The sequence below is a fragment of the Brassica oleracea genome, chromosome C3 (assembly GCF_000695525.1).
Source record: "Brassica oleracea var. oleracea cultivar TO1000 chromosome C3, BOL, whole genome shotgun sequence".
In the NCBI taxonomy this organism is placed as follows: Eukaryota; Viridiplantae; Streptophyta; class Magnoliopsida; order Brassicales; family Brassicaceae; genus Brassica; species Brassica oleracea.
The window spans coordinates 3812478-3835525 of NC_027750.1; the positions used below are offsets into that span (position 1 = coordinate 3812478).

At 39.1% G+C, this 23048-nt stretch overlaps 3 protein-coding genes, 1 long non-coding RNA gene and 2 pseudogenes across 10 annotated transcripts; 5 read left to right on the top strand and 1 right to left on the bottom strand.

Annotated features, from left to right (window-relative positions):
- LOC106331376 (basic leucine zipper 43-like) lies at positions 1 to 824 on the top strand. Its single transcript, XM_013769715.1, has one exon. It carries the CDS (start codon positions 107 to 109, stop codon positions 677 to 679), a length of 573 nt encoding a protein of 190 aa, XP_013625169.1. The 5' UTR covers positions 1 to 106; the 3' UTR covers positions 680 to 824.
- Positions 825 to 3570: 2746 nt separating this feature from the next.
- LOC106329684 lies at positions 3571 to 5667 on the top strand (annotated as a pseudogene).
- Positions 5668 to 7375: 1708 nt separating this feature from the next.
- Positions 7376 to 10806, bottom strand: LOC106329685 (annotated as a pseudogene).
- A 603-nt stretch (positions 10807 to 11409) lies between these two features.
- Positions 11410 to 11922, top strand: LOC106329687. The gene is made up of 2 exons (XM_013768354.1): positions 11410 to 11697; positions 11773 to 11922. The coding sequence occupies exons 1-2, from the start codon at positions 11410 to 11412 to the stop codon at positions 11920 to 11922; spliced, it is 438 nt and encodes a 145-aa protein (XP_013623808.1).
- Positions 11862 to 22392, top strand: LOC106331370 (structural maintenance of chromosomes protein 5). Of its 3 annotated transcripts, XM_013769706.1 has the most exons (5): positions 11862 to 11895; positions 11966 to 12015; positions 19464 to 21797; positions 21871 to 21943; positions 22051 to 22392. In XM_013769706.1, exons 2-5 carry the CDS (start codon positions 12009 to 12011, stop codon positions 22208 to 22210), a joined length of 2574 nt encoding a protein of 857 aa, XP_013625160.1. In that variant the 5' UTR covers positions 11862 to 11895; positions 11966 to 12008; the 3' UTR covers positions 22211 to 22392. The 3 variants fall into 3 exon arrangements, with proteins under 3 accessions (XP_013625160.1, XP_013625159.1, XP_013625158.1); XM_013769705.1 differs by lacking the exons at positions 11862 to 11895; positions 11966 to 12015 and adding an exon at positions 18472 to 18590 and having other exon boundaries at positions 18851 to 21797; XM_013769704.1 differs by lacking the exons at positions 11862 to 11895; positions 11966 to 12015 and adding an exon at positions 18487 to 18624 and having other exon boundaries at positions 18851 to 21797.
- On the top strand, positions 14987 to 17424 carry LOC106331378. Of its 5 annotated transcripts, none has more exons than XR_001267901.1 (6): positions 14987 to 15287; positions 15387 to 15466; positions 15557 to 15668; positions 15750 to 15826; positions 15932 to 16718; positions 17110 to 17424. It is a non-coding gene; the product is annotated as an uncharacterized LOC106331378 (long non-coding RNA). The 5 variants fall into 5 exon arrangements; XR_001267902.1 differs by lacking the exon at positions 17110 to 17424 and having other exon boundaries at positions 14990 to 15287; positions 15932 to 16433; positions 16555 to 16763; XR_001267903.1 differs by lacking the exon at positions 17110 to 17424 and having other exon boundaries at positions 14994 to 15287; positions 15932 to 16128; positions 16293 to 16763.
- Positions 22393 to 23048: the final 656 nt, after the last annotated feature.

Here is a 23048-nt window from a genome sequence, read left to right on the forward strand (position 1 = left end):
AGTGTGGTCCACTTCTAATGCCTTTCTATCTGTATAAACACCCCTTCTCAGCCAATCTCTACCATAACCTCACCCTCTTTGAGATCTAACTAGAGAGAAATTGACCATGCATCCAAATTATGATAGTTCAAGTATAAACAACATGCAACAACAAGACTACTTCCACTTAAACCCCTATTACAACAACTTAAACCCTTCAACCAATAACAATCTCAATCTTCTCTCATACCCTCAAATTCAAGAACTCAATAATCTACAATCTCCAGCAAGCAACAACAACTCTACCACGTCCGATGAAGCAACTGAAGAGACATTCGTCATCAGCGAGAGAAAGCAAAGACGTATGGTATCTAACAGAGAATCAGCAAGAAGGTCAAGAATGAGAAAGCAAAGACACTTAGATGAGCTTCTCTCGCAGGTTGCTTGGCTTCGAAGCGAGAACCACCAGATTTTAGAAAAGCTTAACCAAGCCTCGGATAGCAATGATCTTGTTCTTCAAGAGAACTTGAGTCTTAAAGAGGAAAACTTGGAACTTCAACAAGTTATCACATCTATGAAGAAGCTTGAAGGGGGAAGCACAAGTTTCCGTGGTAGATACTGTTCTTCTTCCTTGGATCATGACTTGGATCAAGACTTCTCTTGTATTACAAATGATCCAAGGACTCATCATCCGTCATGAGTTGTTTGTGATCGAACTTAATAAGTTTCAGCCCATATATTTCTAGGCTGAGAATAAAGCGGATTTCTTATGTATTTTTCACTGAGCTAGCACCGTTGATAAATTATTTTTTAACGGTTTAACTACGTACTAAAGTTTGTGTTATCTTTTGATGAATAGTGAATTTGAAGATTACGTCTATGAGTTATATCTATTGTAGTTTGTATAAACCAAAAAAAAAAAAAAAGATAACTGGAGATGATGGCTATTTCTTCTTTCACTTGAAGATGATGGATGATAAATAATTGGTGATATAATTTTAAAGTTGTAAACAAGAAACAAAAAGGTGGTAATTATATTCTACATGTATATTTTTGGGAGCAAAAACAATGTATTTATATATACGTGCATACGAAAAGAAAACACATAAGTACCACCAGCTCTCCTTACCCAAGAGAAAGTAACTTGATAATTTCTGTAATTCTTTTCGACGGACATATATATCAATGAGCTGGAATTGGTTTCTGAAAATTTACGTATACGTAAAATAATGATCGATCGTCTTCTATATGTGAATTATTGCCTTTTATTTCAACGGTGAATAACAACTACAAGCTGGGGATTGCCTATATATGAGTATGCGTTTCAAACTTTCAATCTCAATAAGTGATTTGGACCAATTAAATGATCTTTGATATATATATGAGTTCACTTCTCAACCTCATAGATGTAAGGATAGATGTAAGGTCCAGAGAAATAAGATACAATTTGATCATGTAACCATTGTCAAAGGGTTGCAACTCAAAATTTGGTTTCAAAATGCAAGAAAATTACTTGATAATATACAAAATGAGATATTAAGGAGCTATATTATAAAAAGAAACAAAAGACGTGAAAAATCCCTAATATTAACGTTGAGATCAGACCGGAGACTTGTCATTCTCCTCCTCCTCCTCCTCGGGGAACATTCCTTTCAAGAGAAAGGTATTGAGAAGCAGCAAGGCAGCTAGGCCATAAGCAGTCCAAACAGGTAACTGGTAACTTAAATACCCAACCAAACACAACATCAAATACGCGTGGACAACATGTTGTATATAGACAGATTTTAAAGGCGTAGAGAGTTGAAAGACGGCCAAATATCCAGCGAAAATCATAAAATTGCAGATACAAAACTCTATCATGCGAAAGTAGGAGCATGTGGAGCACATCATGATCATCATAAACCCGACGGCGTAAGGAAAATAATGTCTTGTAGCTCCCGAGTTGTGATGAGTTGGTTTAGGTCTAGGTGTTGGAACAGGAACATAAAACGAGCTCACCACCTTAAACGCAATATAAGAGAACGGTGGTACTGAGCATATCCCTAAGGCACTTGATTCGTCTTTCAAAGTACTGGACCACGAAGAAGTAGCCAGGAGTGCGACAATTAACCTAGTTAACCAACCCACGCATACTAACGTGCCTATTCCTCGATATAACCATCTCGTTTTTGAGCAGTTCACTCCTTTGATTATTATCGTTTCACAACTCATGTTCGATGGCTAGAATTGTGATGATGATAAAGGAAGTTTGGCCCCTCTCTAATCCTTTTATAAAGACTTTCATCCGAGGAAGTCTATTAGGACTAGGAAACATTTACCCTAAATCAACTATGAAAACATGTTTGATTATGTTGCCAAGGAGTGAGAGTACTTAATATGGGCCCGTCTCTGATTCTTTGTTTTCTTAATGGGCTTTAACGAGCTTCATCTTTAATAGTAGGCCCAATAAAAGCTGAAATCTGTTGATGGCGGGGGTGGAGGTCAAACTATCTCTCACTTGCAAAGTCACAATCAATCTGGGTGGTTTTTGGATACATTGATCACTAGCATGTGCTTTTCGTATATCTTTACATCTTGTTGGATTATTTGTTTTGTTGGATAACTTGTCTTAGGAACCTATAAGCCTAGATATTAAATATAATTAGATCGTTGCTAATAACATTTACGAGCAAAAGCGAAATCTATTCATCGGAATGTTTATCGAATGGTAGGTACATAAAGACTTGAGCAGCTTAATCATGGAAGAACCTCAGATAAGCTTAGCTATACGGCCCATTCCAGATGGCAAAAGGGCATCCTTAGTTGCAATGTCACTTCTTCTTTTTGATGTCACTTGTCTTTCGTTAATTAGCATATACCTTGGAAAGGTGAGCAAGTACAGCTCTTTATTCTAAAAGATAAGAGCAAGATTCATCATTTGTGTTTATGCGGATGGCCCACTCGTATATATATATATATGTATATTATTATATACTATATACTAAATAGCTTATGGGAATGCATATGCGATGCTTCAGCCACTTCCAATGCCAATTGAGAAGGAGAATATATATTGCTGCAAAAGTGACTTGAGAAGGGGAATATATTGCTGCAAAAGCTTATGGGAATGCATATACTAACTCTATATTCTTTCCATTCTTTCTTAAGCAATATAGACATGCAGTTTAAAAGCCTCAACTTCCATCTTCCCTTCACGCTAATTTGTGACTTTTACTTTTTCACGTCAATATTTTTTTTGTAAAGTCATTATAAGTTTAAAAGTGTTGGCAGTCAAAGTCCTAAACAATCTTCCTTCCCGCCGTCAGAAGTTTGCCTCTCTCTCTCTTTTCTCTCTCTCTAAACGAGGTTAGATTTCCACCATTGCAGTTGTTCTCTCTCTCTCTCTCTCTTTTGTGTAAGCGTTTAGGGTTCATTTTCAATGAAAGCGGCTAGTGAGTATTCCAGAGTTTTTGGCGAGCTAGGGTTTCGTTTCTGAGCTATTTTTATAAGTGTTAGGGACGTTGGAACTTTATATCAAAGCTTAAAGCGTGTTTTTGTTTGGTTGGTGATTTCGTTTTGGTTATGGTTTTGTGAGCGAGCAGGTCAGAAGACATGGAAGAGAAGAAGAATGCAGACGATAGAATCATCAACGACAATATATTGATACCTCCTGCTCCCCCAGTACTAGGCCTTGGGCGTGGTGCTCCTCTTTTGAAACCCACTCCACGACGCCGTGTCAATGGCAACGTACTGTCTCAGCACCCTACCACTACCACTGCAGAGATCGATGAGACCAGGGTCAAGTTTCTGAGGCTTTCACACAGATTAGGGCAAACTCCACGTAACAACGTTGTTGTTGCTCAGTTTTTGTATAGGCTTGGATTGCCTGAGCTGTCTAGGGGAAGCAGCCGTGGTGTTGGTGCCTTTATTAGTAGTATTAATCGTGCCATTTCCATGGCGGAACAGCTTGAGGGACAGAATCAGGATCATCCGCTTGATTTTTCTTGTACGATTATGTTGCTCGGTAAAACCGGTGTTGGCAAGAGTGCTACGATTAATTCTATTTTCGATGATGATCATGAAGTGAAGAAGATGTGTACCACCGATGCGTTCCAGATGGGGACGAAGAGGGTTCAGCTTGTTGAGGGTTTTGTTCAGGGAATCAAAGTCCGGGTGATCGACACTCCAGGCCTCTCACCATCATGGTTTGATCAACACAAAGAACGTGAAAACCCTCAAGTCTATTAGGGCTTTCATCAAAAAAAAAGTCCACCGGATGTTGTTTTATATCTCGATAGGTTGGATACGCAAACGCAAAGCATAGATGACGACATGCTTCTTTTGCGCACCATTACCCATGTTCTTGGACCGTCGATATGGTCTAACGCCATCGTGGGTTTGACTCACGCCGCTTCCGCTCCACCAGATGGCGCTGCCTCTAGCTACGACATGTTTGTAACACGACGTTGTCTTGCCATTCAGCTGGACATTCGCCAAGCAGCTCGAGATTTGCGGCTCGTGAACCCTGTGTCTTTAGTTGAGAACCACCCTGCTTGCAGGACCAACCGGGCGGGTCATAGAGTGTTACCGAATGGTCAAGCGTGGAAGCCTCATTTGCTGTTACTCTAGTTTGCATCCAAGATTCTAGCACAAGAAAATGCATATGATCGTAATTATAATAGTCGACCATTAGTTGTGGAATCCACGGCTCAACCACTGTCACTTTTTCTCTCATCTCTTCTGGAATCACATCAGCTTCCTCCTCCTTTTAAGCGATTGACTGAAGCTGAAATTTCTAGGCTTAGTATCAGAAGGAGCAGTATCGTGTTGAGTTTGAGCACCAGGCGGAACTAGAGATGGAAGAGGAAAACGAGAGACGTCGACCTCATATTACTCTTCCACCTACCATGCCAGTACCTATACCGATATGGTATGACACTAACAATCATCCTGTTCGCACCCATCCACCTATTGAACTCTCCAACCCGTTGCTACGTGTTAATCCAGTCCTGGTTGTTCCGGGGTGGGATCATGATATTGGCTATGATGGTCTAAGTGCTAAAGGGACTTTGGTTAAAGAAAAGATACATATGTCTTACTCGGGCAAAGTGACAGAGAACAACCTCATGAAAATGAAAGGTGCAGACGTGCAGCTGGAAATGGCCAGCTTGGTTGTACATGGAGAGGAGGGTAATAGATCAACCTCCCTAGGTTTCGAGATGCAAAAAAAAGACTTGGGATGAATTGTCTTGCACTCTTCGAAGTGATTCCAATTTTATGAAACACAATGCTGCGGCTGGTCTAGCTACAACGCTCTTGGGTGATTCGGTGTCTGCGGGGGTGAAAGCAGAACGTAAGTTGGTTGCTAATAAAAGGTTCGGAATGGATGTGTGTGGTGGTGGGGCAATGACTTGTCGAGGTGATGCGGCTTATGGGGGTAGTTTAGAAGCTCACTTGCTTGGTAGTTTTTTTTTATCTACTCTGGGACTTTCTGTGGTGGATGGGCATGGGAGTCTTGCTATCGGAGGGAATATTCAGACCCAAGTGCACATAGGACGTTCATCTGATCTAACTGCTCGTGCTAATCTGAACAGCAGAGGGGCAGTGCAAGTAAGCATCCGGGCAAACATCTTTGAACTGCTCGAACATGCTATGGCCGTACTTGTTCCTCTATTTAAGAAGCTACTTAGTTATTATTCCCCTAATTAGCACCTAGTTGTTTTTGTTCATGTCTTATCTCTGGATTTTGCATTAAGCCTTGATAAAAATTTATGTTGCAGTTTACTTATTGACGTTAAAGACACCCATCACCGTTGTTGGAAGATATTGATATCACTATTTACTGTTTGTCAATATCTCAATTTTTTTGATAACAAGATTATTACTGAAAGAGACATGACTATTATTGTTCACACACACAGTAATTTACTGTTTACTGTTTATCACACACACACAGTAAGACACAACTATTCAATCTAAAGTCACGACTCTCACACACACCTTTTAGTACAACAGTACAACTTAATAACTAAATAACATACAACCAAAAGCTCAATTACAAACTAACAACCCTCTGGGTAAGCCATATAAATACAAAGCGGTGTCTCTTAACTTACTCCTTTTTTTTTGCACTCTTCCGCACTTTTCCGTGTTCCGTTTATATAATTAGTGACCGATTGTTAAGGATTTTGCTGTATGTAGTTGATAATATCCATTGGGTTTGTCAATGATGGTCTTTATGATTTAGTCACCACTGTTAAGCTGATGAATTCTCTCAAAAGATACGTTGAGTGTTATAAAATCCATATGAATCTAGCCACCAGAGTGGCATAATACATATTCTTCTTGAGACACATAAAATGGATCTCACTCATTCACCGAAGCCAGAAGTGTGACAAAGTTATCAGACCACCAGAAAATGTAGTCTTGTGTAGCACAAACTTATATACCATGCAAGCAAATCAAAGATATCTCCGGATGCATATAATACTGGCATATCATCAACAAAGAACTTGAAGGTAGTTGAGTTTCTACGATCTAACCACAAAATTTAACAAGTTTAAGAACTAGCGAATATCTAAGTGCCAAATGAATGTGAATATTATTGTGATGGATTCGAGATATCAAGTGAAAGTGGATAAAAGTGATTGCCTTTTGCCAAAATTCACTGCACTTTTGCACTTTTTCCTTAGACAATTTCTCAGAGCCATGTAAAGTGGAGAATCCGCACAAAACTTAAAATACAAAGCTTTATATGGTCCCTGAACTCTTGTTCTCTTCTCTTTTTCTCAAGAAAACAAGCACTTATCCTTAAATCTCAAAAAAAATAAAGTATTAGCAACCATATAAATTGATAAATGATAAAAACACATAACCGATATAATGTTCATCTCTCTATCTCTGAAATTGAGTCATAATTTTTTAAAAAATTGCAAATTACATACAAGGCCTCCAAAACATGTGAGAGAAGTTTCAAAACCACAGTAGACAAAAGATATATAATAAGCAAACCACTTCTTTCTTGAACCGCAGGTGAAAAAAGGCTAACCACATATCACTCTTCATGAGCTAGAACCACGTTAAAATCTCCACTATTTTCCATTATTAAAGCGGTAAAAGCATAGATGCCTCAGATTTATTTACTTACTTAATTATACGGTATAGATATCAAACTTTAGCAGATAATTTAAGGAACCTAGAGAGTCTTTTCTTTTAGATATCAATGATAATGAAACCATTCCATAACATTTCTCCATGCCATTACATTCCTCATAAAAACAGTAAATAACAAGAAGTCAAAGTGTATCATAGTTCAAACTCTTCCCTTATTTGAAAGAGTATGTTATTTGAAAGTGTAACAAGAAGTCAAAGTGAATCAATACGAGACCACTAGCCGGATACGAAACAATATCAAGACCTAGACCCTAGACAATAGGGAACCAAACTGAATTATTGCAAGAGTCACAAAAGCAGTAGGGATCAAACTACTCGGGAACTCCATTCGTCTGAAAAAATTGGATATCCTAGAGGAGAAGGGCACATGATCTAGATGTTGAAGTCCATATGTCCTCATCATGTCCGGAACAGAATCCAAACGTCCAAGTGGGACCAAATCTTCAACAAAAGGAGATATCACACAAATATCTCTATGAACGCAGTGAACTACATCTGTCTCTGGGTAATATTTGAACAACCTCTTGCAGTTGTCATGGAAAAAAAGATTTCCTTGCTTAGAAACCGCCACTGGCCTAGCCCAAAACCATAAAGGGAAAACGCCGTCGTAACGGTGCTCGGAAGGGAATAAACGTATGGTATAAATCACGCTCCATGCTTCATCTTGTGGTACATGCATGCACCATATCTTCACATTCCAATGATGATTACTAAAATAGGTTGCGGCTAAGGCCAGCCGGTTTTCAAGGTTTGCTACTTGGCATGAAGTTCCTAATGTTCCCAGCGGTAGTGTAAGGTCACGCCACTCTTCTGTGTGAAGATTCAAAGCTAAAAGTTTGTGCCGAGGAATTACTTCTACCCAGTAGATGGACCCATTCACACATGTCGACTTCCATCTAAACCCTAACACATAAGGAGGTGGACTCAGTCTCCTCCATCTCCCAATGTTAACATCAAGAATCTCGCTACGACGAATCTCCAAATCATCGTTAAAACATATCCTCACCATCTTATATCTCTCAGTGATATTGTCTTTACCGAATCCCATCCTCCAACATCTAGGGAAGATAAGCTCGTTCTCGTCGACCTCGCCGGCTGCAGCCTTGCTGGTAGGTCCCAGCTTCCCCATCCTTGCAGTCTACTACTCATCTTTCTCTCCCTATCAATTTCTCTGCCATGGCCTCTCCGAGCTCCACCTTGCCGTCTCCGTCGAGTAACAGTGGCAAGCTTCAAGATCATCTTCTTCTGACCTTAGGAGCTTCATCAGCAAAGTCTAATGGTGCTATGGGCTCTGAATCCTTGCTCCACCAAGAGGCCAACTCTGCTACTCTGGCCTCTGTCTCTCCTCCTTTGTCTCTGTCTCCATCTGTTGAAGCCAGCGGTACACATGTTTCTCTGCCAGTTCTCAACGCACAAGCAGCTCCACTGGTTTACAAGTGTGATTCACAAGTACCCCATCATGTGCCTGCTCCTCCACTGATTGCTACCCAAGCTTCTCTTTCTCAGTTTGTGCCTTCTTTGGGTTCATGGGCTAAACCACTCATCTTCAAGCCCCCCGTTACTCCTCCTGACCCAAGTACTCTAAGAGGTTACGACCTTGCGCTTGTGGGAAATCAACTTGCTGCTCTTTGGCCAACTCTTAATGATGAAATCTTGAACAAGCAACACAAGAGCAAGCATCCTACTCGCTCCCTGCAGATTCCGATAGAGAAAATGCCACCTCCGGAGCTTAAAGCTGATGGCACTCTCCGCTTCCCATGGGCTGCAAGATTGGGTCCCCAATCACGCAATCTGTATCGGGCAGCTTCACCTACCTACCGATTCGATGGTACACCTGAGGTATCAATCCCTTCTAAAGTCCTTAGATTAGGACCCGAGAATAAGGATGAATATGTTATTGGAAAATTTTATAAATGTTCTTTACCTCCGGGTGGCCTAGTTCATGCTGTAGTCAATAGACTTTGGGGAAGAAGCTGTAAGATTTCTTGTAAGAAGCTTAATGATTCATCGTATATGTTTCATATCCCATATCAACCTACTCGTCAATGGATTATTCAAAGAGGAGTATGCCATATTGACAATTGCTTGCTTTTTGTGTTGCCGTACACTCCAGAGGGTTCATTTAAAATTCCATAAGTTTCAACTCTTCCGGTATGGGTGACTTTGAAGGACATTCCCGACTGCTGCTACTCTAGATTGGGTATTAGTCATGTTGCCTCTGGTCTCGGTGAGCCCATCTTAACACATAAACCTCGTCTAGATCCTACCAACATGGGTGAAGCCAAAGTATTGGTGGAAATGGAATTGGATAAGGACTTTCCAAAGCTTATAGCTCTTGATGATAAACAAGGCAATATTTTTCTGGTTAAGGTTGACTATACTTGGATCCCTACTACTTGTGAGAGGTATGGGTGTTTAGGCCACAAAGAGAAGAGGTGCCTTCAGCATCCCAAAGTTCCAGAGAATTCTACCTTGCCGTCAAATTCAGTGGCTATTAGTGCGGATGTACCTGTTGTGGATATTGACATCATTATTCATCAAAATGAGAATGATGCCCCATATACTTCAACATTTCAACAAAAAGAGCTCACTGACCAAGAAACCACCACTTCTAAAGTTGCTCCAAGCTCAGGTTCGGATTTTGTTACTGATCATGAACCACTGTTTGTTTCCTCAGATGTTTCTACAGAAAGCCAAGTTGCACCTGCTGCATCGCCAAGCTTGATCACTTCTACAGCCATCTTAGCAGATGTTCTATCTGCTCATGCTGCCACTACAACACCCATTATGGAAACTGTTCCATCAAACAATATCAGCAAGGAGGTCCAAAAAACCTCTGTTGTTGACCCTGTAACCACAACACCTAACGCTAATGTATTCGAGAGTCCTTCTTGTTTCTCTGTGCTAGGTGACGTGGATGAAGCTGAGTTAGAGTCAATGGGCTCTCTCAGCTTGACAAGAGGTGGGAGAGAGACAAAACCTCCTATCAAATACCAAGACTTGGAATGGAAGACAATACAATGGAAAGGAAAACATGGTCCGCGTGGCCGAGGATCCAAACGCTAGCTACTGTCTTTTATTTCATAGTTGGTTTTGCTAATTTCTACCTAAGTAGTTTCATAGGTATGAGATTTTAACTATCATAATGTGCTCATGTAAGCTTTATCTCGCTATAGGGTTTTATCACTCTATCCTGTAAACGTTTTATGCTATTTAAATTTGAAAGCCTTTAGTCAAAAAAAAAAACATCTAGGGAAAATCTCAAATCGAGGATCTAAGAAATCACGCGATATCATTGTCTCTGGACCGGAAGAGAATCTAAGAAACACTCCAGTGGAAGGGTTGAAAACTTTGACCCAACCAGGTACGGGGATGCAGACAAGACTGCACATGACAGCGACGACCGTGAGGCGGCGACATTGCTGTGTAAGACATTGCTGTGTAAGTAGACCATCTCTATCTCTTCGTCCATGTGTAATTCATGTTGGATTAGGTTTCGGTCTACTGCCACTATGATTCTCAGTTTCTTTTGAATATTCACCATACGCCTACCCTCGCGAACCTCTTCGACTCCAGTATTGATCTCCATTATTTTGAGACGATTTTGAATTTTAGGATGGATTTCAATGGCAGACCAAGGAAGATCTCTTCTAGTACCTCGGGAACTAGGTACATGGGACTAGGGTTTATGTTGGAATTTGTGATAAAAACAAAAGTACTGAATTTGCTCTAAGAATACGAACAGTCAGAAAGAGTCTGAATAAATAGTTATTGGATCTAAAGAGCTTACATATATGTCTAGTAAATCTTTAAACTTTAAAAAATAGAATGTCAATTAATGGAATGATAGAAGTTATGGAATAAAATTAATGGAATGAAATCATTGCAGAGAAATATTTTTGTAGCAAAATTGGTAACCTTTCAGAGGAATTAAATGGAATGAAATTTATTTTTAATTTAAATTATTAAGAATATGTTAAACTATACCAATAAAACTGTTCAAGTGTTTTCTCAAGAGCGATTAGTTTGATATGGACGTCGTAATTATAAGCCCAATGTGTTAAAGGCCCAGTGGAAAGCGGAAACATGAGTTTCGTGTAAATAACTAAATACGCAAAGCCTTGGAAAAGAGTGATAGGGGAAACCGAAAGTTCAACAGTCAAAATCGAACCAGACCGGTTTAGTCACCAACCGCTTCGGTTTAGCTCTGAGAGTCCGGTCCGTGTCTATGTCAGATCAAAGAGACGAAGACGAAGACGAAGAAGAAGAAGAAGATACATGGCGGGACTTCTAGCTTGGGCTGCTGACGTCGTCGGTAAAAACGGAAAAGACGGATGCGACGAGGAGGAGGATCAGATCCCACTGGTTGTCACGGAGGAGCAGCAGAGATACGTCGACGAGCTCGGCCGAAAAGCGACAACGCTCAGCCGTTCGATCCAAGATCTACGGCTCAGATTGCCTCCGCCGGATATCTCCCAGCGTCTACCTCACCTCCTCGCTCACTCCCTCGCCTCCAACGCCGCTCTCGCTCTCCAGCTCGATTCGCATTCCGCTACTCGTGAACAGGTGCTTCCCTCGATCTCTGCTAATGAATTGGATATGCCTTTGTGGTGATCGATCCTCTTTTGATTTTGCGATTAGGCTCAAGTGAGAGAGCAGACGCTGTTAGAAGAAAACAGTGCGTATGAGAATGCTATATCAATCTGTGAGGCGAGGATAGAAGAGAGAACGCACGAAGCAGATTCACTTCTTAGGAAGTTGAAGGTGTGTAAAGCTGAACTAGATGATTAGATCTTTGTTTAGATTATGAATCTTGGATCTGCTTGGTTTTTAGGAGCTAGAAGATGTTGAGAAGAGCTTGACAGCTGAGCAAGAAGATGCACAAGCTTCTCTAGATGAGAGGTATTACAAAAGCTCTAGCGAATCTCGTGTACCGCCTGCTGATACAGAGGCGGTGAAGTCTGTTATGCTAGAGAAGTTGGAGAGCAAAAAGAACGATTTGGTTAGGTTTCTTCTTTTTTTTGTTTATCTTTCATGGGTATAGGATTCTCTACTCATGTGTGTCTGAGTGTGGTGTAAGTTGTTTTGTCCTTTAGAGTTCAATGGAAGAGAAGGTTCAGGAGTTAGAGAAGAGTTGGGCTGCTATACAGGAAAGAGCACTGAAGCAGCCTTCTCCAGGTACTTTCTCTTCATCAACTTTCTTCATATATAAAGCCAAAAAAAGCAATGTTAGGTAGCTTAATTTCAGGCAGAATCCAATATAGATTTGTTTATGGTTCTGTTAGATAGATTGATAGCTTGAAAAGTTTGATTGACATGATCTGACTGGGAAGGTTTTGCATTCACAGCTCAGAGAGAGAAGACACTGGATAAACAACTTCATACTCTAATCGAGCAATTAGCTGCAAAACAGGTCCATCTCTCGCCAGATCAATCTACATTTTTTCCCCTTTAGACTAAAGAAACCTTTTTCTATGCCTGTCAGGCCCAAGCAGAGGGGATTGTTGGTGAGATTCACTCGAATGAGATGGAGTTAGAAAGACTGAACAGTTTGTGTAGAAGATACGAGAGCTTTAACGTTGAAGGGAACGCTGCAAGGAACAGATTCAAAAGAACAAATTCAGATAGAGGGTTTGGATCAGACCATGAAGTTGATGCTCACTCCTACCTTCCGTATTCATCTGCTACAAGAAATGAGAGTCAGACAAGGCTTATGTATCTCAGGTCAGCCTTTGTCGTCTACATTTTGGCTTTGCAAGTCCTGGTTTTCATCAAGATTTCGTTTTGAGGAGTTATGTACACGTACGAGTACGCTGCTGTGCTTTTAGCTTGCGTAATGGGGTCAAAGCGTTGCATATAAAAATTTATAGGAATACGATGATTGTTCTCAAATAAGACTCCTGGAACTCCTACAGTAATCTATTTTTACAATTTATTTCTTGGTTTTAGATATTGGTCTCATATATCCATTCTTGAGGGATGGTTTTTACTCCGCTGTTCATCATTTATAGCAAATATCATTCCAATTATCAATAGGTCCAAGGGTTTTAAATAGCCTCTTGCGAACATAAGCGAAGAGGGGATCGACACTCGCCAAGCGCCATGGCGAGCTATGTCGATCGCCATGTGTATTACACATGCAAAAATATAATTTTCTATCCTTAAGTAGTAAAAACACAATACTAATTCCATTGATTACATCAAGGTTTAAGCCAAAACACCATACCAAAAATAGTAATATCTAAATAGCAGAACACCAAATCATAATATGGTTAGAATTTCTAACTCAGAAAACTATCAACTGTAAAATTCTGATTCAACCCTAATTGATTCCCTCTTTTCTGAGTTGAAGATCCTATTATTTTCTGCCAGCTTTTTAGTTAAATTAGGGTTTGACGATAGATTATATCATAAAGCACAGCAACTGTATTACACCAAGGTTGGTTTAGTAACCTAAATTAGCACAAACCATGCTGGTTCGTGAAGAATCATTGAAGCGGCGCTTTGCATGCTTTACGTGATACTAGTTTAGCGCTCAATAGCGAGCGCTTTGTGTACCTCGCATGGCCTTGGGGTCTTGAGGCGATGAGGACATCGCTAGACGTCGCCAAACGCCATGGCGAGGGTAGCAAACGCTATTTAAAACCAAGATAGGTCCCGGCATGCACTATTGGATACAATCAGCTCTTAAAGTCACCTTCGTGATGCCTTCTTGTATCCACAGTACAAAGGCAACTCAGTCGTGTTTGGTAAACACAGCATTGGAGATCTAAGAGATAAGACCAGTGGCTGAACTAAATTTCTAGGTGGTCGATCTGACTTGTCCGCTTGGTGGTAATACTCGTCGAGGTCGGAAATTGGGATCTGTATGGTCAGGTTTAATAGTCTTGACTAGAAATGTTGACCACATGGCATTAAGATTGACGTTATAGGATGTGTGTTCTTCCAAGATTGGAAGGGAAGTCATTACTGATTTTAAGTGTCTGAAAGTTCGAATCAAGTGTAATCATCGTGTCTCTGGTTTTACCACCAATTATTAAAAGTTTTAGAACTGAAGCAGCAGAGATCTAACTTTTTAAATCGCGTACCATAAGTAAACAACAAAAAGTAAAGTGAAGTATCAAACTGGAGAGTGAACTAGTCATTAGTAAAAAAATTGGGCAAGAGCTGAAACTTATATACGGGGGTGCCAGAGGATTCTGTGGGAGGGGGAAAGAGAGAGAGAAATAAATTATTTGAGAAATAGATACTAAATCATTAAAAAAATTTATATATTTTCATAAAATAAAGAAATTGATTACGCCGATGAACGAATGGAAAACTAAATAAACATTTACTTTAACAGTAATGATATAAGTGAAATAAAAAAATTCACTTCTTCATAAATGCAAAAACTGTTCAAACTCAACAAGTGAGATTGAAATTGAAGAATCTCAGTATCCAATATTTACAAATCTCAGTATCCAATATTTAGTGAAGAAGATAAACTCTCATAATTAATGATTTAAAATCAATTATTAGTGCTTTGCAATCCAACTAATTTTAAAATTTGAAGATAATTTAAGTTGATGAACTATAAAATTTAATTATCTTAGATACATTTTCTATATATTTTTTAATTAAATATATTAAATCAACCTGTATAAAAATTGCTTAATTATCAAAAATTAACGTAAAGTGAAGCATGAAACTTGAGAGTGAACTAGTCATCTTATACAATAAAGGAGGCTTTGCTCTCTCCTTATTAAACCACGTAAGCAAGAAGGATAGAGCATTTTTTGACACCTGTCAGCTCCTAAAATCATCTTGAGTTAATTTTCGTTGGGCCAGTTCTGATGTCTTGCATTGGTTTTTTTCCAGACTTTTTGTTCATCAGATCTTTACGGTTTATTCTTGGCCTTTTATTCTTCTCAAAAGTTACAAATTAATGGATCATGTTAACCTTTACAGCTTCCTTACTTTATTGCATCCATTTTGGTTTAATGCTTCTATTATAACAGTTCCAATCTTCAAACCTTCAATCATCCTTTTCATCTGATTCACCTCGATATCTTGAAGAACCCATCACCCTGATCATCATTGAAATATCTTTCAGCTTTTCGGTGTTACGAGCAACGAGGAGAATCGTGAGTACTTTCTTTGGCGACTGAAATTAGGTAAGAGTTCGTGCCTATTTTTTTTTTTTTTTTTTGACATCCTAAAAATATTTAAATGAGGGTTCTAATCTTTATAATGAATCTATATATATGAATCAGAAGATCCATGTTGATAGAGTCATGATGCAAACGAACGATGGGTCTGAGATATTCATAACAACTAGGATAATCTCTCCAAGGTGAAAATCTCTATAAGGACTCTGATTTCGAAAGGCTTCACTCTGGGATATGTTATGGTTTAACGGACTCTTTCCTCCTTGGTTATTCAGAAGGAAATCAAAACTCAAACGTTGGAGATGATGAGGTTGCTTGACAATGATGATCAAAGTCAATTGATTAGATTAAAGGACAAACATCTTTCTCTCTTCAAATCAAAATAAGGTTAAATTGTATTGAATGTTGTTTCATTGTGCTTACTGATAAGATCGAATTTGGTTCATGAATTTCTGTTTCTTATTACAGAACATTTTCAGAACAAACTTTGGGATGAATTAGATGACTTCGAAGCTTGGTTTCATATCTTCACTCTATATCAAAATGTATGTGCAAGTATCTAAATTTTTATTTGCTTATCTTATTGAATATCAGACTCATGTACTAGATAGTAAATATTATCTTCTTTTTTTTTCCTTTTTATTGTGCAGAAGGAAGGCTGAAAGCCTGCAACGCTAGAGATGCAGATGAATGTAAATCAGTGGAAGTTTAAATCAGCAAACTGAAACATGCTTTTCCAATGCTTGGTTCTGGAAAGAGTTATGAGGTACCTTAATCACTAGGCTTAGTGCTGGTGCAAATTCTGGCCCTGCTACTACTGCATAAAAAATAAGCAAGCTGCACAAATGTACTTCATTATTCTTGCCTACTCTTTTACTTTGCTGATTATCGATTGAAATGTCCACAATTTCTTAAGCATATGGGCTATATCACTATTCTTTCTCCTCTTTTATCTGTGAACTGGCTATGGAAGTTTGAGGTTATGTTTCCCCTTTTTCTGGGTTATAACAGAAACTTAAAAAGCTCCAAGAACAGAAACTCATTGAGAAGCTATTTCAGCCAGAGCAGATGAAAATTCGGTCACCATAAGGTGGAACAAATGGAAGATTGGTAGTCACGGTTAAAAATGTTGATTTTGGTTTCAGGGATAAGGTGAGTTACTACTAACTTTTGAATCAAAGTCATGACAAACGATATTTCTTATGTTTGACCCTGTCAAGAAGTGTATTATTGACTGTAAACCAGATGTGTTCTGAATAATTTTTCGGATTAGTTTTACATGATTAGTGCGTATGGGAGGACCAAGAAAATGAGTGATATGGCTGCTTATGCTTTCCTTCAGTTCAGATGAAGAAAGTAGGATCAGAACTTACTTTACTTTTATACACAACTCTTATCCGTGCTTACTATGTTAGCGTGTTGAAGCTAAGATGAAAGGTAAGATGAATGGACATCATATAAAAAGACGCAAAACTTTCTATTTTTTAAATTCTCTGATATCCACTATGAACCATTATTGAATGAGGCACATGTGTAAGCACATGTATATATGACCAAATATGCAAATATATGATTCATAAATATACACAAATTTATTAAAAAGGGCAGAGTGAAGAAAGAAGTGAGATTTAATAAACATCTCAACTGCTCTTTTGCTAATTACAGCTCAACGAAGCATTGGCTTGACGTAACATTTTACATGTTATGTTTGCGTGACCAAGAATTTGGATAATACATGCCTATTACTAAACCTGAGTAGCAAACTTTCTTCTTATGTTCGATTCGATCATGGCCTCTTACTCTTCTTATTTCTACATGTTCTTCTTAGTGATGTTTACATCATATTTTTCTACGATGAGATCAAGCGACGTTGAAGCTCTACTGAGTCTAAGATAATTCATTGATCCGTCCAACTTGATTCCATGGCAAGGAACAGATCTCTGCAACTGGGAAGGTGTTAAAGAATGCATTAATGGACAAACAGCCTCAAAGATTGATTGAGAATTTTAACTTCACTGGTTTATTGGATAAAAGCCAAGAAAATCTTCAGAGCGTGGAATTACTCAATTTGCACTTTCCCATCTTTATTTGCCAATCTGATTTGTATAATCTCTATATTTAAGACTTATTCAATCATACAATAACTGTGCATATGAATGAATACGTAATTCTTGAACGTTGAATTTGAAGCAGAACGCTTTAGACTAATTAATATAATACTGATATCAAAAACTTTTATAATTTAAATATATTATTCAAAACTTTTCTGCATTTCCTACTGCAAAAATGTGTTCAAAACAATATAAACTACATATAAAGTCAAAATAACATTTCAATTAGAGCTAGGCAAAAAAATCCTAACTCGAAAAATCGAACGACTCCGATCCGAGAAAGTAATACTGAACCCAAAGCAAAACTGATTAATTATTTAAATGAGTTCAAAAATTTGGAATCTAGAGAGAACTGGAACCGAACCCGATCCGAACCAAAATATTTCGAGTATCCGAATGTATCCGAATTAGATTTATTTGTGTAAATATATTAATTATTTTCAGATTTAATATCCATAAGATATTTTGAAGTTATCCAAAGTACATGAAAATATACATAAATAATCAAAATTAAATATATAAAATAGCTAAAAAAACTCAAATACCAAATGTACGTGAAATATCTATTGCATTTCCATCCAAAAATTTAATTTAAACTATTGTTTTTGTTAAATTTAGGTATTTTGACATATATTATTAAACTTTATATGTTATATATTATTATTATTTTTTACATTTAGATTTTACTTTATGTTTTAAGTTCAACTATATTTATTTTGGTTAAACTATCAACTATTTATTTTATATTTATTGCATTAATATTTGAAAAATCCATTTATGCTATTTTCTTTGACCTAAACGATTACAAAACAAAGATACACTACTATCACTAACCACTATCAAAATGATCAAAAAAATAATTTTGAAATCATTAGAGAATGAAACATACGAACCCGGCGCGTAGCGCCGGAATACCACTAGTTAGTAAATAAAGAAGGCAAGAACTGAATCTTATACATGAACCGGGGTGGGTTGAACCATAACCAGGTATAATCAAATCATTAAACCCGGTTCAATGTCAAAAACTAATCGAACCGGATTTGTTTTGATAAAAGCCCTAACCTAAAGAGTATCGTCTCGTGCTTTTTATTTTTTTCCCGGGTTTTCGCTTCTCGTCGTTGCCACTTTCAGCTCTCGAAACAAACTGTAGCTTTGGGAATCGCGATTCACAGAATCTAGGGTTTTTTTTCTTCTTATGGTACGATTCTGGACTATCGGTTTCACTCTTTCAGGTCAGTTTTGGATGTTCGTTTTCCTCTTTAATTTCATTCACAGGGGTATATGCTTGAGAGAAGAGAGTCTGATCATGAGTTCTTGTGATTCGATTTGATATTAGAAACTAAAACTTTTTCCTAAAATTGATCAGATTCTATAGCTTTTGATTATTCAATTTGGGGGTTTAGGGTTAGCTTTTTGCATTCTCCGATCCTAACTCTTAAAAGTTCGAACCTTTTTTAGGTTAACCCCACAGAACCTCTGACTTGACCAATGTCTGAACGCCGCGCGAAGCGACTCAAAACCTCCAGAGGAGAAGATGATTTCCTCCCTGGGAACATTGTCGAAATCGAGCTTCACAACTTCATGACTTTCAACCACCTCGTTTGCAAGCCTGGTTCCCGTTTAAACCTCGTCATCGGACCAAACGGATCAGGCAAAAGCTCTCTCGTCTGCGCCATTGCGCTTTGTCTCGGTGGCGAGCCTCAGCTTCTCGGCAGAGCGACTAGCGTCGGCGCTTACGTTAAGCGTGGAGAGGATTCTGGCTACGTTAAGATAACTCTCAGAGGGAAAACTAGTGAGGAGAAGTTCACGGTTTTTCGGAAGATTGATACGAGGAACAAGTCTGAGTGGATGTTTAATGGGAACTCTGTTAGTAAGAGAGAGGTTGTTGAGGTCATTCAGAAGTTTAACATTCAGGTTAATAATCTCACGCAGTTTCTGCCGCAAGATAGGGTTTGTGAGTTTGCTAAGCTGACGCCTGTGCAGCTTTTGGAGGAGACTGAGAAAGCTGTTGGTGATCCTCAGTTGCCTGTGCATCACCGTGACCTTGTTGAGAAGAGCCGCGAGCTGAAGCAGCTTGAGAGAGCTGTGGCGAAGAATGGGGAGACGCTGACTCAGCTTAAGGCTCTTGTTGATGAGCAAGAGAAGGATGTGGAGAGGGTTAAGCAGAGGGAGTTGCTTTTGACGAAGGTTGATTCGATGAAGAAGAAGCTGCCGTGGCTGAAGTATGATAAGAAGAAGTCGGAGTACCAGGCTGCTAAGAAGAAGTTGAAGGAAGCCGAGAAGAAATTGGATGAGGCTGCGAGGAGTTTGAGTAATGTGAAGGAGCCTGTTGAGAAGCAGAAGAAGGAGAGGGGAGAGATGGAGTCGAAATGCAAAAAGGTTAAGAAAGTTCTGGAGACTAATGGGTATAAGCGTTCGGATTTGCTCGAGAAAGAAAATGAGGCGGAAGCACGTGTAGTGGCAACGTACAAAGAGCTTGAGGAGCTGAAGAAACAAGAAGAGCATCGCCAAGAGAGGATTCTGAAAGCTACCGAGGATCTGGCTGCTGCGGAGCAAGAACTCAAAGACCTGCCTGTATATGAACAACCTGTAGCCAAACTTGAAGAGTTGAAGTCTCAGGTTACAGAGCTGCATCACAACATTAACCGGAAGAAGAATCAGAAGGCGGAGAATGAGACCCTCTTGTCTCAGAAAAGACACACCCTGCGGCAATGTGTAGATAAGCTGAAGGAGATGGAGAACGCAAATAACAAACTCTTGAATGCGCTGCATCGCTCTGGAGCTGACAGGATCTATGAAGCGTATCAATGGGTGCAGCAGAATCGTCATGAGTTTAAAAGGGAAGTATATGGTCCCGTTTTGCTAGAGGTTAACGTCCCAAATCGAGAGAACGCGTGCTATTTGGAGGGTCATATTTCTTATTACATCTGGAAGTCTTTTATCACTCAGGATCCCGACGACAGAGATTTGTTGGTTAGGAATCTAAAACGCTTTGATGTTCCTGTTCTAAACTATGTGAGAGATAGCGGCAACCACTCGGCTCCCTTTCATATCTCTGATCATATGCGTTCTCTTGGGCTTCATTCTCGGCTTGATCAGATATTTGATGCTCCTGGCGCTGTTAAGGAGGTATTAACTTCTCAGTTTGGTCTAGATGACTCATACATTGGATCGGAGATTACCGATCAGAGGGCTGAAGAAGTATCTAAGCTGGGTGTCACTGATTTTTGGACACCGGACAATCACTACCGGTGGTCTTCCTCAAGGTATGGTGGACATTCCTCTGCAAGTGTAGACTCTGTACATCCATCACGTCTTCTGTTATGTGGGATGGACGTTGGAGAGCTTGAGAAACTGAGATCAAGAAAGGATGAACTAGAAGACTCTATATCATCCATTGAAGAAACTCGCAAGAGTCTTCAAACAGAGCAAAGACTGTTGGAAGAAGCAGCAGCTAAACTTCATAAAGAGAGGGAGGAGATTATTAACGTCTCGCATATGGAGAAGAAAAAACGCCGCGAGTTGGAATCACGTTACCAACAGAGGAAGAAGAAGCTTGAGTCCTTGGAGCAAGAAGAGGACATGGATGCTTCAGTCGCTAATCTGATCGAGCAGGCTTCCAAAGCTAACGCTGACCGCTATGCATACGCGATCAATCTCAAGGAGCTGCTCGTGGAAGCTGCTGCTAATAAGTGGAGTTACGCGGAGAAGCATATGGCTTTGATTGAATTGGAAAGAAAAATCAGAGAGTCAGAGATCAACATCAAACAGTACGAGAAGACGGCACAGCAGGCATCCCTCAGCGTTGAGTACTGTAAGAAAGAGGTTGAAGAGAAGCAACTGCAGCTAGCAGCTGCCAAGAGGGATGCAGAATCCATTGCAATCATCACTCCACAGCTCAAAAAGGAGTTCATGGAGATGCCAACCACGATAGAAGAGTTGGAAGCTGCTATACAAGACAATTTCACTCAAGCCAACTCGATCCTCTTTGTAAACCAGAACATACTCCAAGAGTATGAGCATCGCCAGAGTCAGATAGAAACTATTACCACAAAGCTCGAGGCTGATAAAAGAGACTTGAGCAGATGCTTGAAAGAAATCGAATCTCTGAAGGAGAAATGGCTTCCAACGCTGAGAAGGCTTGTTGCTCAGATAAACGAAACTTTCAGCCATAACTTCCAAGAAATGGCTGTTGCAGGGGAAGTTTCGCTGGATGAGCGTGACATCGACTTTGATCAATACGGGATACATATCAAAGTGAAGTTCAGGGAATCTGGGCAGCTTCAGGTTCTAAGTTCTCACCACCAGTCTGGAGGAGAGCGTTCTGTGTCAACCATCCTCTACCTCGTCTCTCTTCAAGATCTCACAAACTGTCCTTTCAGGGTTGTTGATGAGATTAATCAAGGTAAAAAGTGTGCAGCTTTATAAAAGAAACTGTCTGCTAAAAGTTTCTAAAAATGTGCAATTTGCTTCTGCAGGTATGGATCCTATAAACGAGAGGAAGATGTTTCAACAACTGGTTAGAGCTGCTAGCCAACCAAACACACCGCAGTAAGTTTTCCTTGGGAATTGCTCTGAGAATCTGTTGTTCTTTGCATTATATGTCTCGTTTATGGAATTTGTGTTGAAAAGTAAGAAACAATGTGTTTCTCGTGTAGGTGTTTCTTACTGACGCCAAAGCTGTTGCCTGAGCTTGAGTACAGTGAAGCGTGTAGCATACTGAACATCATGAACGGTCCTTGGATCGAGCAGCCTTCGCAAGTTTGGAGCTTTGGTGATAGTTGGGGAAATCTTATGAGACGAGCCGAAGCGAGTTAATGCATCTTGACTTCACCAAAACAGCATCATCTTTTCTATTTTGACTTTTTTTTTTTGGAAAACCTTGCATCTAATGTTTTATGCTATTTAACCAACCGGTTCAATCAGATTGAACCATAACCGGTTTAAATATGTTACTCGTTGCTTGGTTTACAGTCTATAGTCAAGGTCAGTGAAACCGATATTATGTCCCCTACGACTATTTTTCTCTTTTGTGACAATGCCATGGGGACGGGACATCACTGACATGAGCTCACGTTCTCCTCACCTTGTCTGTTTCTTGTGAGTAACGTCTCGTCTCAAACACAAGACGTTTCATCTCGAATAGTAAGACGTGTCGCCATATGATTGGCTTATTTATTTCACTTTTCCAGCAATTTAAAATGGTTTAAAAATCAAATCCTTTAAATTTCTTGTTTGACTTTAGATAATTACTTTAAATACCGCTGTTAATTATTTTTGTGGTCAGGAATCGCCGTAGATTTGTTTTAGAAGAAGCTTTTAAAATCTTAAAACTTATTAATTTCTTGACAATAATAGCTGATTTTTTTTTAAAAAGGATTTGTTGCTCTTTATAGTTGCGTGGTCAAGAATGAGTTATTCTTGGGTTCACCCCCTAGGGTGAACCTTTAGGTTCACCAACCAATATAAAATTGTCATTTTAAATCTATTATCTTTTAATTAAGGAAACCAAATAACTTGGCAAATTATATTATTTTTTCAAAATAAAATTTAAAAATAAATAAAAATAATATATAAAAAACGAATTCAAAAAAAAAATAATGTTGTCAACAAAACACTAAACCCTAAACTCTAATCCTAAACCCTAAACCCTTGG

Bases quoted from the DNA above. Each gene is read 5' to 3' on its own strand.
- LOC106331376 (XM_013769715.1), top strand. From the start codon at position 107: ATGCATCCAAATTATGATAGTTCAAGTATAAACAACATGCAACAACAA.
- LOC106331370 (XM_013769705.1), top strand. From the start codon at position 18,881: ATGTCTGAACGCCGCGCGAAGCGACTCAAAACCTCCAGAGGAGAAGAT. The intron at 21,798-21,870 runs GTAAAAAGTGTG...TTGCTTCTGCAG, and splicing joins TGTTGATGAGATTAATCAAG to GTATGGATCCTATAAACGAG. The intron at 21,944-22,050 runs GTAAGTTTTCCT...TTTCTCGTGTAG, and splicing joins AGCCAACCAAACACACCGCA to GTGTTTCTTACTGACGCCAA.
- LOC106329687 (XM_013768354.1), top strand. From the start codon at position 11,410: ATGGCGGGACTTCTAGCTTGGGCTGCTGACGTCGTCGGTAAAAACGGA. The intron at 11,698-11,772 runs GTGCTTCCCTCG...TTTTGCGATTAG, and splicing joins ATTCCGCTACTCGTGAACAG to GCTCAAGTGAGAGAGCAGAC.